The 14295-nt window shown below is 44.5% G+C and overlaps 1 protein-coding gene across 4 annotated transcripts; it reads right to left on the bottom strand.

The window, feature by feature from the left end:
• Positions 1-2129: 2129 nt before the first annotated feature.
• axdnd1 (axonemal dynein light chain domain containing 1) lies at positions 2130-12979 on the bottom strand. Of its 4 annotated transcripts, XM_041889593.1 has the most exons (26): positions 12860-12979; positions 12595-12683; positions 12035-12219; positions 11728-11831; positions 11477-11579; positions 11108-11193; positions 10769-10825; positions 10403-10511; positions 9517-9638; positions 8736-8876; positions 8438-8542; positions 8046-8166; positions 7423-7524; positions 7004-7170; positions 6645-6714; positions 6075-6309; positions 5549-5765; positions 5314-5407; positions 4822-5024; positions 4491-4581; positions 4179-4325; positions 3652-3747; positions 2982-3089; positions 2775-2866; positions 2517-2647; positions 2130-2347 (listed from the first exon to the last, which is right to left on the bottom strand). In XM_041889593.1, exons 3-26 carry the CDS (start codon positions 12158-12160, stop codon positions 2232-2234), a joined length of 2943 nt encoding a protein of 980 aa, XP_041745527.1. In that variant the 5' UTR covers positions 12161-12219; positions 12595-12683; positions 12860-12979; the 3' UTR covers positions 2130-2231. The 4 variants fall into 4 exon arrangements, with proteins under 4 accessions (XP_041745527.1, XP_041745524.1, XP_041745526.1 ...); XM_041889590.1 differs by having other exon boundaries at positions 12595-12979; XM_041889592.1 differs by having other exon boundaries at positions 3664-3747; positions 12595-12979.
• Positions 12980-14295: the final 1316 nt, after the last annotated feature.

Here is a 14295-nt window from a genome sequence, read left to right as displayed (position 1 = left end):
CAGGAGTCTCTGAATGTCCTTGAGTGGCCCAGCCAGAACCCGATCGAACATCTTTGTAGAGACCTGAAAATAGCTGTGCAGCGACGCTCCCCATCCTGAGTAAAGGGTCTGAATACTTATGTAAATGTGATATTTCCGTTTTTTATACATTTGCAAACATTTCTAAAAACCTGTTTTTGCTTTGTCATCATGAGGTATTGTGTGTAGATTGATGAGAAAATAAAAATATATATATTTTAGAATTAGGCTGTAACGTAACAAAATGTGGAAAAAGTCAAGGGATCTGACTACTTTCCGAATGCACTGTATATATTCTCAACACTAGAGTGGATCATGCTGCCCTTTTATAGCAATCTACATGTGACTATCGATTCATTCTGCAGCTTGCCAATGTGGGATCAAGGTGGAGAGAGCAGAAATGTAAGACTGTCATCATTGACAGATTACATACAGGCATTTGTAACATTTCCTGAACAAAACAACGCAACAAGTCATTTCATTTTCAAAGTCTGGTGTCGTAAAAAATTATGTGAATGGAACAGGTACATGTTGGAATTGCCAAAAACGTATGTGTCCACTGCTGACTTGTGTGTGCGCCTTTCACCATTGTGAAGGCCGGTATATTCCTGCTCATTGGCTCCATCTGCTGGCCAGGAGAGAGGATGGCCAGGAAGGGTAAGAGCCTAATTACACACACCTGAATATAATTAGCTTGGAGGTTGGGTGGTGTTTATTTTCTTTTTTTCTTTGGCCAGATCTGTGTTTGGTCTGGAGCAGCAAGAGCTGACATGCAGAGCTTTCCAACGCTGGGAGGGATATCGAACCCAACTGGACAGGAACCTACTGGACGTTAATTGGCCGTAGACCTGACACCAGTAAGGACAAGCCTGTTGGATTTCTGTTTCCTTTTGTTGGATACGCCAGGTAAACAGCTAAGGTGTACGGTAGCAGAGAGGGACCAGAAGACCCGTGTAGAAAGGCTCAAAGACGAGCTAGGTTTTGGTTTTATTGTTACCCAGCGCTGTGGCTCGTTCTGTTTCTTTCCATTAATAAAAGTCCTGGGTCGTTTCCCTGGAGAAAGGTCCATTTTGGTCTATGCTTGTGTTACTTCACTCTCATCACTTGTTGGCCAGCCTGCCCCCCCACCGCCACACCATGTTCATTTCAGAGAGGACCTTTGTCTCCCCATTGAGCTGAAGCATAGTCTAGCTGCTGAGACAAGCCCAAATCAAAGTACGTAGTCAAAGAGTTGTTTGTGTGTGTGTGTCCAGGCATCAACGCATGTCAGAAGGGAGGAATGATAAACATAAAAAGCCAAACAATAAGCATTGCCAACTTGCAGGCCTTGACCTCTGACCCTAGGCTACCCTCCTTCCTGTCCTGTAGGTGATTGCAGCAGAGGGAGAGAAGGCAGCCTGTGAGGCTCTGGTCTTCCCGGGACTCCCTCTGGTTCTGCCGCCGCCACCATCCACCTCCAGCTGCTACACACGCTCCGCACTGAGCGCTGGTCCTCACCCTGCCCCCTGACCTCTCACCCTTAACCGCTCCAGCCAATCCCATTCCGACAGGAGAGCCCAAAGAGAAAGACAGACTGGCCCATGATGTAGTAGACAGAGACAAAGGGAAGATACTTAATTTGGGTGCAAGAGCTGCGTGGTACCAGGGAACCTGATTTTGCCACTAGTTCTTTCATATCAGTGCTGATGAAGGGAAGGAGAGGACACCACTTAAGATTATTGAGATGCACCCTTCATATCAGATTGAAGAAATTTGAAAATCTAACTGATTGTTCGTTTTTTTTTGGGGGGGATTCTCTGTAAATAAATATAAATCAGTATAAAGATTTGTTTTTATTGTATGATTTATACAACATACTGATGACACACTGCAAACCAGCTAAATCAGACAGTGTAATACGAGGGTAAACAGGGTCCATAATAAATAAATGATAGGATAATAATGTTATTTTTGAAAAGGAACCATATAGTATGAACATGACTAGAGGGAAGCATATTTCACACCATAAGCCTTCTGTAAGGACATGATTGCTTAACAAATAGCATGCAAATTACAGAACAACCAAAAAAAAGGCAACTGATTAAATACTGTTGAACGCCGAGACATACAATACTTCACGTTGCGTTTATTCATTTGTCAAATACAAAGTTGTTGGATCCTCAGAGCAGCCGAGTTTCACATTACCTCTGAAGCTACAGTACTGTTTTCAGGGTTCAGCGTTTCTTGGGCTTGGTTTGTTTGAGGCTAGGCTCAGGTTTCTGACTCACTGGTTTGGGTTCAGGGCTGGACACCTTTGACTTGGGAGATGCTGCCACAGACTGCTTGCTCACTGCAATGCAAATTGTATGGATGAGTGTTCCAAATCCAACAGTGTTGACCTGTCACAGAGGTGTGTTACGGTGTTGACCTATCACAGAGGTGTGTTACGGTGTTGACCTATCACAGAGGTGTGTTACGGTGTTGACCTATCACAGAGGTGTGTTACGGTGTTGACCTACCTTTAGCCTCCAGACTAGTCCTGCCCTGTAGCTGTCTCTCCAGATCTTGGATCTTCTCCAGCGCAGCCTGGAGGGCCTCCTCTGCCTTTAGGGCCCGCTCCTCTGCTCGATGGACCCGGGCCTCAACCCCACTGACAGGCAGACAGACAGACACAGACAGGCAGACACACAAAATCAAAAAAGCACAAGAGGCAAGATGGCCCTTGTAGGACAAAAGATAGAAAGAGTGTGGCCGCTCATTAATGACAAATAACTTACAGTAACTCATGCTGAAGAACTCCTACTGTGGCCAGGGCATCAAAGGCTCTCTGACCGTTAGGTGTGTATGGACGGGCAACCATGACTTCAGTCTGCCGGAGGCCAAACAAAGAAGATTTGGACATTGGATCTGAATGTCGGTCTTTCTACAACAATGTTTTCATAATTAATTATATACTGGTAAGACACATAGCATCATGTACTGACCCCATCCAGCTGAATAGTATCCTCCCCCAGGGTTTGCTCAATGATGTTACCATCATGGCCTATCAGCTTCATAATAGAGCCAGCCTCTTCTGGATCCTCTGCCTCCACCTGCAGGTCAAAAATAGGTATTGCAGAGAAATTCCAAAACTGTAGTCGATGAGACACAACTTACCTCTGGTTCTCTGGACAATATTAATCGTGAGTGAATATATGTGAAGGGTGAAGTTGCTAATAGAACTTGGGTCAGTTTAGCATTTCCCCATTAATGGTAAAGCTCATTCTAGATCTGCACCTAGGGGGAAATCTCACCCCAGAGCTGTAAAAAAACAAGTCACTAGCAAGTCAAATCAAATCTAAATGTATTTGTCACATGCGCCGAATACAACAAATGCTTACTTACAAGCCCTTAACCAACAATGCAGTTCAAGAAATAGAGTTAAGAAAATATTTACTAAATAAACTAAAGTAAAAAATTAAAAGTAACACAACAAAATAACAATAACGAGGCTATATACAGGGGGTACCGGTACCGAGTCAAGTCATTTAATTGATTTGGATTCAAATTCTTTTTTGAACACCTCTCAGGTACTGGAATAGGACATGGCCAGTTTTGTTTCAAAATGTGTTTTAGTAGTCTTTTTTGTTGTAGATACTGTAGGTGTTAGCTCACTATGTGTATGACCTCAATTAATTCCATTGGAGTCTTCTTGTTCTGTTCCTCTTCCTCATCCAAAGCCTCTAGTGGAACCACTGCAGGTCGGTTCATCTAAGGAATGTAGGTGACGTCATTATATATCACATAAACAAAGAACTTGACTTTTTAAACATGTTAAAAATTACATCCCAACCGGCCATCAAGCTAGTTGAATCAACGTTGTTTCCAACTCATTTCAACAACAACATTTTAGGCTATATTTCTCCTACTGATGATGCCAAATGAACACGGAAAACTGATTGGCTTTGAAAGAAGTCATCAACTTGAAGGAATTTGTGAATTTTTGTATTTTTGTCCCCCATCAAACTTTTTACCTACATCCATACATTTAACCTACAATGATATGGTAAAAAAAATATATATGAATTGCATTTACGTTAGTTTACATCTCAATCAAATGTAAATCAAAACTAGTATTCACACATCAGGTGGCTAACTGCAAGGTAGGGAGGGACCATAGTAAAGGGTTATGACAGGCTCACTAGAGATTCCATGCTGGGCATCGCAGAGGGAAGGAGTTCCGTGACAGAACGGGGGACCAAATTCAGTGTAACACGCAGCTCCACGGGACTGCCCTTCTTGTCGGACAGCAGGATCTGACAGGACTCCATCCACTCGCCACATTCCCTCTGAGCAGCGTGAACGCATACACACACACACGAACGCATACGCGCATGCATGCATGCACACACACGCACAAACACACACAACTTAGCATTCACATTCTTGAGTGCAAAATATTGAGAATGTTAGCATGCTCTACATAGCAAGCCTTTGTGTTGCTCAGTGAGTACCTGCAGTTTGTTGAGCTCAGAAAGCTCATTCTCTGTGTCATCCTGAGCCATGTTCCTCTGAATCTCTTCCTCCACAATGGCCCGGCAAGAGCTGCACAGAGAGAGAAAAACAAAGCTCTGAGTTAGTGCGAACCATCTTCTGACAGCCGAAATCCCCACGATCCACTCATCGCTAGGTTCACTCACTTTACCATCCAGTGTGGCTCAGTTGGTAGAGCATGGCGCTTGCAATGTCAGGATTGTGGGTTCGATTCCCGCAGGGGCCACCCACACGAAAATGTATGCATGCACTACTGTAAGTCGGATAAAAGCTGCTAAATAGCATATTTACCGGGTGATATATTTGGAGAAGAAGTCCAGTTTCTTTGAGAGGTTCTTGGCATCTTCCTCTAGTTGCTCCAGGGAGACCTCCATGATGGCGGTACTGTTGAGCCCCGGCAGGGCGTCTTGCTCCTGGTCGTCACAGTGGTCTGGGACCATCTGGAGGAGCAGGTCCACCATCCAGCGAGTCAGAGCCGTGTGGATGGAGTTCACCTGGAAACACAGGGTATAGACATTATGTAGGGGCTGGAGGGGTAGATTTCTCAAATGGTACACTATTCCCTTTATAGTGACCCTATTCCCTTGATAGTGCACTATATAGGGAATATTGTGCCATTTGGGACACATCCAATATCTTCCCAGAAGGTCCCTGGTCAAAAGTAGTGCACTATAAAGGGAATAGGGTGCCATTTGGGATGCATATATAAAATCAAACGTACACACATTCCAATAGCAGGTAAAGGAATTGCTATCCAGGGACAGCTATGCCCGTCTCCAGTACCTCCTCACATAGCCTGCGGTTCTCACAGTCAAAGAAGTTGGCTTGGGTCAAGATGAACTCCCGGAGAGTGTTGAAGACATCATCAATCTCAATCCTGGAATAGACACAAATTGTTTGAATTTTTTTTTAAATCGCCACAAACGGGCTCTGGTCAAAAGTAGTGTACTATATAGTGAATATTGTGCCATTTGGGACAAACATATAGACAGTACAAAGAGGGGCCAGGAGAACTCACTGGACGTGCGGTTTGTGCTTGACCCTCTCATTCTCAGGCTGGGTGCTGTGGGCGTGCTGCAAGGCCTCCTCCGCCAGCAACATCCAGCTACCCAGGGCCTTCTCCAGCTTCAGCCAATCACAGTGGGGGAGCCTCTCGGTGCGGCCAACCAGAGCCTTCAATCGGGTGGCCCAGAATTCCATCACCCCGACCAGACACATCAGTTGCTTGTGGATTCCTGAAAGGGCCACACAGACCAGTTGGTAAGGGATACATTCAGGTATTTATGAGATTATCAGGGTTCTTCAGTATGGACCAAAATTAGTTGAATGAGGGGGGTTCGTGATGGGATGAAGAAAAACCCTGCACACCCAGTACGTAGCTCTCCATAATTCTACCCTCGTGCTACAGTTTCCTGTGTTCTGCTGTATATTCCCTCCAGACTGCGTCCGTCTCGCTCACTGCTATAGAAATATAATCTATAGAACATGCATCCTACTCAAATCAACTTTTCTGTGACGATGGGTCATTCCATTTCTATGCTCACCGCTCTCGCCGTTGATGCGCGTTCCCAGCTGCTTGTGGAGCTCTGACACGGCCAGGCACAGCTCCCTCATAGCCTCCTGGCCCCTGGGGGGCTCTCCGTCTGGGGCCGGGTGTCTCCTGAAGAGCCGGCGGCCCACCTCCTCCCAGGCCTCCTGCAGCTGGCCCAGCATGTTGAGGGTCTCCTGGCAGGAGAGGAGGTCCTCGCCCCCGTAGCGCTCACACTGAATGGTCAACACCTGGAGGATGGGAAGGGGGAGATGATGGAGATGTTAGTGGGATGGTCAGTTATACATGACTCACAACAGCAGCAACTTTGGTGGATGGGCAACCAGGCCAGCTCAGTACAGCTAAGCTTGTCTCAGCACAGTTTGTCTCAGTAATATGTAAAGGTTATTATAGTGGTGCTACAGTGGTGACATACAGTGGAGCAGTATTCTTCAATCCTGGTCATGGGACTCACAGAGTGTGCAGGGTTTTGTTCCAGTCCAGTACTAAAATATATCCGGTGATACACATATAAAACCGTTAAAAACCTCAACATTAAAACAGGAACAGAATAAAAAAATCTTACATTTGACCACTGTTTTAAATCTGAATAAAGCTGTTCTTCTGAAACTTTCTCAAATTTTGGATCCGGGCTTCTACAAAACAAAACAAACAAAACAAACAACAACACAGTGATATGAAGACAAAACAATGACAACTGCTCTCTCGTTAATAATAACATTAATATGCCATTTAGCAGACGCTTTTATCCAAAGCGACTTACAGTCATGCGTGCATACATTTTTGTGTATGGGTGGTCCCGGGGATCGAACCCACTACCTTGGCGTTACAAGCGCTGTGCTCTACCAACTGAGCTACAGAGGACCTCGTGACAGGCTGACAGTCATTTCTATGAGTAGGTGCCAATGGGCATGTCTACGCTACCTGATGTTGGTGCCAATGGACGTGTGCCATTTGACGATGTCAGCCTGTATGCTTCTTATCCCCTCACACTGGCCGTGCTCAGCCTCTCTCAGACTCTGCACGAAGGACGTCAGCTTCTCCTTCCACTGCTCTGTCAGCTGCATGATATGGTTCAGGTCTTCTGTGTCCTACGGGAAACAAGGTTTATGTTTCATTATTATTTGCATCAGTATGAAGTTGAATGGAGTGATTTTTATTCAAATTCAGTCAATTTGGCAGTATATGAGGGATGTGACCATGACAACATAGAAAATCAGGAAAAATTGGATATTGGGGGTGCATGATTTGAATGATTTGTTAAATAATGTATCAATAATAGATCATTTCAGAAAAGCAGGAATTCCCATCCCTGTGAGGGGCCTTGACAGTGTGGAGTTTACCTTGGAGGTCAGGAAGACTGTAAAGTGCTCGGCAGTCTTGGTCCAGGTCTGCTCACTAACGTGAAGCCTGCTGGCCAGCTGGAGGTTGTTTAACTTGATCACCTGGGAGGAAACAAATGAATATCAACAACTAAGAGACATATATATAGGGTTGTATTCATTAAGGTACTTAGTAGCGAAACATTTTGCAACGGAAAACTAAAATGTCCTGGTAGCTCCTCCCTGTTTCTTCCGTTTGGTGCCAAAAGAATAAACCCCAGTTAACACTAGGATCAGGACGAGAGGAGTCTGCTCCCGTCTCTTCTCCCCTTCACTTCCTTCACTTTGAGATCTATGTCCTAACCTAGCTATGCATTCCATTGTATTTCAACATGTGGCTGACAAGGACTGACGGACGGACAGACAGACAAGCTAGATGGAAAGAAAGACAGACAGAAATACTGACAGAAGGACAGCAGGCCGACAGACAAGACAGACGGACAGACAGACAGACAGAGACAGACCTTGAGGGCCAGGTTATAGGTGGTAAGAAGGGACGGGCAGACAGACTGACAGAGACAGACAGAAGAACAAAGACAGAAGGATAGAGGAACGGACGGGCGGACAGACAGACAGAGACCGACCTTGAGGGCCAGGTTATAGGTGACTCTGCTCCACAGGTCCCTCTCGTCCGTCAGTCTGGCCACCTGTCCCTCCAGTCTCCTCCTCTGCATCTCGTACAGGTCATGGTACTCTCCCACAATACTGAAGATACAGGTACATAGTCATAGGTCATACATCCAAGTACAGTTTACAGTACATAAGAGTTGTTCCTACTTTTTTTATATTTAGCCATGTGTGTACATATTATGTATCCCAGATTATTTTCAGAGATTTCGTCTTTGCAAAGTTTGCACAATTTAGATAGGGGATAAAAGACAACAAGCAAAGCTGAAAACATGAAAGTTAGTGAAGAGGGCCTGTGTACTGTATGCACAGCAGCAGTAGGTATGATGATGGCCAATCAGTCACTTACTCAGAGTTCTTCTGTGATTGTTCCAGAGCCTTGGCCAGCTCCTCCTGGGCTCTCTCAGCCTGCGTGGACACATACCCGTCATGCTCCCTCATCTTACACAGCTCTCTGAAGTGCACACACACAAGAATACACAGACAAAAATCATATACATAGCTCAGGGAAAAAATCGTATACACGTTATCTATTGTACATATCAATATAGATTCTGTAAATGATGACACTCATATAACAGACACACACCCACTCACAACCAACCCCCCCCCAACACACACACAAACACACACAGTCCCAGGCTCACGTGTTGAGCTTGGTGATGGCGCTCCTGAAGCAGATGATCTCCTCTGTGAGCCTGCGGTCCAGAGCTCTCTGGGCCAGTGTCTCTGTGTGGAGACCCTTCAGCTGCCTGGGGATACGGTCCAACAGAGCCACATACCTCTGTCTGGACCACAGGAGAGCACAGGGAGGGACATGGTTAGACCTACATTGAGTATACCAAACATTAGGAACCCCTTCCTAATATTGAGTTGCAAAGGGACGCTGGCCCATGTGGACTCCAATGCTTCCCACAGTTCTGTCAAGTTGGCTGGGTGTCCTTTGGATCGTGGACCATTCTTGATACACACGGGAAACTGTTGAGTGTGAAAAACCCAGCAGTGTTGCAGTTCTTGACAAAAAACGGTGCGCCTGGCACCTACTACCGTACCCCGTTCAAAGGCACTTAAATATTTTGTCTTGCCCATTCACCCTCTGAATAGCACACATACACAATCCATGTCTCAATTGTCTCAATGCTTAAAAATCATTCTTTAACCTGTCTCCTCCCCTTCATCTACACTGATTGAAGTGGATTTAACAAGTGACATCAATTAAGGGATCATAGCTTTCACCTGGATTCACCTGGTCTGGTCAGTTTATGTAATGGAAAGAGCAGGTGTTCTTAATGTTTTGTACACTCAGTGTATATACTGGATCCTGGATCGTATTGATAAGGGCACACGGCACACTGTAGCGAAGAGTTTGCAACAGAAAACAAGCATTTTTTATTGGACAAGTTCATGGACCCCCCCCGCCGTACTTACCTGAGCTTAGCCAGGAGCTGTCCTCTCTCAGCACATTCCACACTGACCTGTCTGATCAGCTCATGGAACACTATGTTGTAGATGTTCTGTTCCACACGCACCAGCTCTAGAAGGCCTTGCATCTGGGAAGGGGTGTCAAAAAATCGGATCAAATCAAATTGTATTTGTCACATGAGTCGAATACAACAGGTGTAGACCTTACAGTGAAATGCTTACTTACAAGCCCTTAACCAACAATGCAGTTTTAAGAAAAATAAGTGTTAAGTAAAAAATAGATAAGTAAAAAATTTAAAATAATTAAAGAGCAGCAGTAAAATAACAGTAGCGAGGCTATATACAGGGGGTACCGGTACAGAGTCAATGTGCGGGGGCACAGGTTAGTCCAGGTAATTGAGGTAATGGCACCCTATTCTCAAATGGCACCCTATTCACTATAGAGCACTACTTTTGACCCGGGACCCATAGGGCTCTGCTCAAAAGTAGTGCACTCTAGGGAATAGGGTGCCATTTGGAATGCAAACGATATAATCAAACAGATTTAGTGGAGAGGCACAGAGAACAAAATTAGCTACAATGGTTCAATTAAGTCAAAGGTAATGTCCTGTCCAATCCAGTTCAGTTAACTACATTATGTCACTTCAGGAAACGTACATATGTTACTTATGCCAATTCGGTCGCACTTGATTTGAACTGTACGTCATTACAGTGTCATAATCTTGTCATAAACATGACACAACAAATGTGATCAAATGTCAGAGACAGAAAGCTATAGAATAAACAGAATACTGCTTGCGTCCCAAATGGCACCTTATTCCCTATTTAGTGCATTATTTATATACCTCGGGAATAGGGTGCTATTTGGGATTGACTCTGTATCCTGGTTTACCTGTGAGAGTCCAGTCAGGCCTCTGTCCTCCTGGTTGACCCCTGCTCTGTCCAACATCTCATCCATCACCTTCATCAGCTGCACAGCCTCCAGCCGCCCGCTGGGCCTCCTGTGACATACACACACAGACATACACACAAACACACACACACACAAACACACACATAACAGTGGTCACCAACCCTGGTTATGAGAGCTACAGTGTGTGTACAGATCAAGAACCTGATCAGCTGAATTAGGTGTTAGTGCTGGCCTAGAACAAAAGCCTGCACTTCCTGTAACTCTGAGTACTGCTATGGAAGTTTGCCATCATGATCCATAGTCATTCAGAACACTGCATGTTGACATGATCACTCTTTCACTCACATTGATGGAAAGACTTTGAGCATCCTTTCATTGTCCTCCAGCAGTACTGTGAATTTACTAAAATGGGAGAGAGGAATAGAAGTCAGAAGGTGAGTACATTATCATTAAGCGGAAGGGGGAAATACAACACATGGGGCGGCAGGTAGCTTAGTGGTTAAGAGCGTTGTGCCAGTAACCGAAAGGTCGATGGTTCTAATCCCCGAGCCGACTAGGTGAAAAATCTGTCGATGTGCCCTTGAGCAAGGCACTTAACCATAATTGCTCCTGTAAGTCGCTCTGGATAAGAGCGTCTGCTAAAAGACAAAAAAAAATAAACACAGTAGAATCCTCTTCACTCACTCATCATAGCACTCCAGTCCTTGCACCCCTTTGTTTTTCACAATGTGATATTCCTCTGGGATGAGGCTCTCAATAAGGCTCATGTCCTGGGGAGAACAACACAAGGGCATGTTAAACCACACAGCACAGACTGTGTCTGGTAATGACCGTGTCTGGAATCAGCACAATTCATTGACGATGGCCACACATTTAAAGGCAATGGCATTTGGGTGCACTCGTTTGCGTCGCCCAGTGCCCCAGGTGCGTGGAGATTTCACTTTAGGACCAATGGAATAGTCTAAAATGTGCCTCCGCAAATCTGGGGCACCGGACTTTGCAAAACGTAAGCGCCCATTTGTGTTTTTATATGGATGCTCGGGCTCTGCTTGCCTTTTGAATGCCCTGTGTGTGGGTGGTGCCCCTGTCAGCCATGGGTGGCAGTGGAATCCTCTCCCTCTGAGAGGCCATGGAATCACACAAAAAGGAGATGTCCCTGAGCCAACACACAGTACACAACACAAAACAATCACAGACAGAAAATTAGCAATGTATTTTTCTATAAACATGTAGGTAAACCGATATGGCATCCCCCCATGGCTTTTGCATTGCAAATTCCCAACAAGGATTCTTATTGGTCAAACCGGCCCGCTCCAGTCAATGATGTCGGCTGGTCGAGAAAGTATTTGTATTTCTTGCGTCCGACTGGGTGATGCCAAACCGCGTCCGTGTGTCGTATTCCATGGACCTAAGGGAGGCAGTTAAACCAACAATAAACAACCATAGACAAACAAAAAACAATGTACTTACAAACAATGTAGGGACACTGTAGTGACTTCCTGGGACCACGCATTGAGAATGTGGCAGTAGTCTGGTTAGACTTGACTCTGGCATTTGACATCTATGCTGGACCAAAACACACTAAAGCCCTGGACCAGAGCTAGACCATACCTTGAAGTCTTTGGGGGTCTTGGTTAGCTTTGGGAGTCCCAGCCTATCATGGGGACAGATGGTTGAGGTGAGGGTGGCCAGGAGCTCATCTGGGATCAAGTCATTCTGCATCGGGACAAGCTGCATCTTTGATCGATCTGTCACTGACACCTGTTTCTCTTTCAGCTCAGGGAGTTCTTTAAGGGCTGAGGACAGGACACACACATACAAAATAATGCTCAATTGAATCAATGTATTTATAAAGGTGTTCTGCAAAGTAGTGTATTGTAAGGGAAAATGTCTGAAAGCTGAAATATTGGAATTCATAGGTACATGATAGAGATAGAGTACATGTTATGACAGCTACTGTTGCAAGCTGTGTGTAACTAGGGTCAGTGCTATCCGAGTCCTTGGGACGTCCCTACCCTAAACCTAACCTTAACCCTTACCTTAACCATTTTAAATGTCAACTTCAATGGGGTAGGGTTGTCCCAAGGATCCCGGATAGCAGGGACCGTGTAGCTAGTAGCTAGCTAGCTAGATAGACACACCACGCATACACCTGTCTGTCCATAGCTTACCTCTGTCATGATCTTCCACAGGTGATACAAGAGAATGACTTGACTTTATCCTCCGGCCCTCTGGTTTCGGTAAGACAGGAGGTGACGGGCTTGATTTTATGGATGCAGACATAATCAACTAACGTTAGATAGCTAGCTAGGTAGCTACAACATGTAAACAATAGTAGCGCGCTAACTAACGTTAGCCAAAAATTGCCCAATTAACGTTAGCATGTTCGCATGTAGTCGATAACTCGCCACTTCCAAGCAACTTTGTTCTGCATACCGTTGTTATAAATATTAGCCTCCATGAGAGAACAAAGTAGCTAGCTAAAACCTCATTGAAAAACTTGAGTGTCACTGGAATTATTTCAAAACTCCTGTCAGTCACTTCCCCCCCATGGAGTTGTTGCTATGGACGCTCAACTGCAGCAGATGGGCGTGTCTGTAGACTAGGAGGGTCGGAGAAAATCCCTCGTTCCCATGGGGAGTCCAAATTTCATAAACACAGGAGGTTGGTGGCACCTTAATTGGGGAGGACGGGATCGTGGTAATGGCTGGAACGGTATCAGTGGAATGGTATCAAAGACATCAAAAACATGGTTTCCATGTGTTTGATGCCATTCCATTTGCTCCGGTGCAGCCATTATTATGAGCCATCCTCCCCTCAGCAGCCTCCACTGAGGACTAGTAATATATTTGCTTGCATTTCGATCTCAATATAAGGCTCTGCAAAAACGATAAACACAATTTTCGTCCACACAAGACATGAAAGAACACCATCACTCTAAAAGAAATATAGCCTCCTACTTTCATGCATTCAAGAATAATCCCATGATAAGAACATTTCTAATCCCATGATAAGAAAAAAACAAAATGTAAAATCATCTTTAGATATTGAACACATTTAAAAAAAAAAAAATCTGTCGATGTGCCCTTAAGCAAGGCACTTAACCCTAATTGCTCTGGATAAGAGCATCTGCTAAATGACTAAAATGTAAAACATGTCTTCAATAATGGGTGAGGTTAAATTATTAATAATCTCTAGGGTAATGCCAATTAAGAACAGTGGCGTCATTTGACATGAATGCGTTTGCCATTTTTATTTGAATACTAGAATGGATATAATATAATTGCAATAGTGCAGTGATTACTTTTTAAATTTTAAATACTGTTGAAGTGTATAGGAACTTGTTTTCCTAAAGGGAAAATTACCTCTCAAAACAGTTTCTACTGCATATAGTTTAATATGACAAACATACTTAATTTATATCGACAAAAGTATGAACATGTAAATATTACCCTATGTTCATTGGTACTGTAAAATGCAGACGATTCTTGTTCCATGTTTGAGGTGAGGTGTGTCTGGGATATGAAGTCCAAATAAAATAATGCTGATCTGATAATCCCTCTCCCTCTCTCTCTCTCTGTCTGCCCTGATGCCAAACCTATAGTTACTAGGCTACCATTCACTGCAAATATTATTCCTCCTATGTGAAGAGTGGGGTGTGAAAAAAATACATATATACTGATGAGCTCTAGATCAAACATACTTCATTACTTCATTTTCAGTTACAGCCCCCTACTCTGTGATAGCCAATGGTGGTAGTCTGGTTGATGCGACCCACGTGATTACACAGCGACGAGAGAAAATGGATTACCACAGCCTTAAAATCTAAATTGGCTATAGCCTAGAGTCATGCGATGATATAGCCTATTGTG

This window comes from Coregonus clupeaformis, chromosome 11 (genome assembly GCF_020615455.1).
Source record: "Coregonus clupeaformis isolate EN_2021a chromosome 11, ASM2061545v1, whole genome shotgun sequence".
Taxonomy (NCBI): Eukaryota; Metazoa; Chordata; class Actinopteri; order Salmoniformes; family Salmonidae; genus Coregonus; species Coregonus clupeaformis.
Note: the sequence above shows the minus strand (reverse complement) of the source record. Positions and strands in the feature narration are given on the sequence as shown.

What these genes read in the sequence shown, in the direction of transcription:
- axdnd1 (XM_041889590.1), bottom strand. Translation starts at nt 12,706, where the DNA reads ATGTCTGCATCCATAAAATCAAGCCCGTCACCTCCTGTCTTACCGAAA. An exon ending in CAGCTCCTGGCTAAGCTCAG is followed by an intron (nt 8,877 to 9,516) that starts GTAAGTACGGCG and finishes CCTGTGGTCCAG; the next exon opens with ACAGAGGTATGTGGCTCTGT. An exon ending in CAATCACAGAAGAACTCTGA is followed by an intron (nt 8,167 to 8,437) that starts GTAAGTGACTGA and finishes CTGTATCTTCAG; the next exon opens with TATTGTGGGAGAGTACCATG.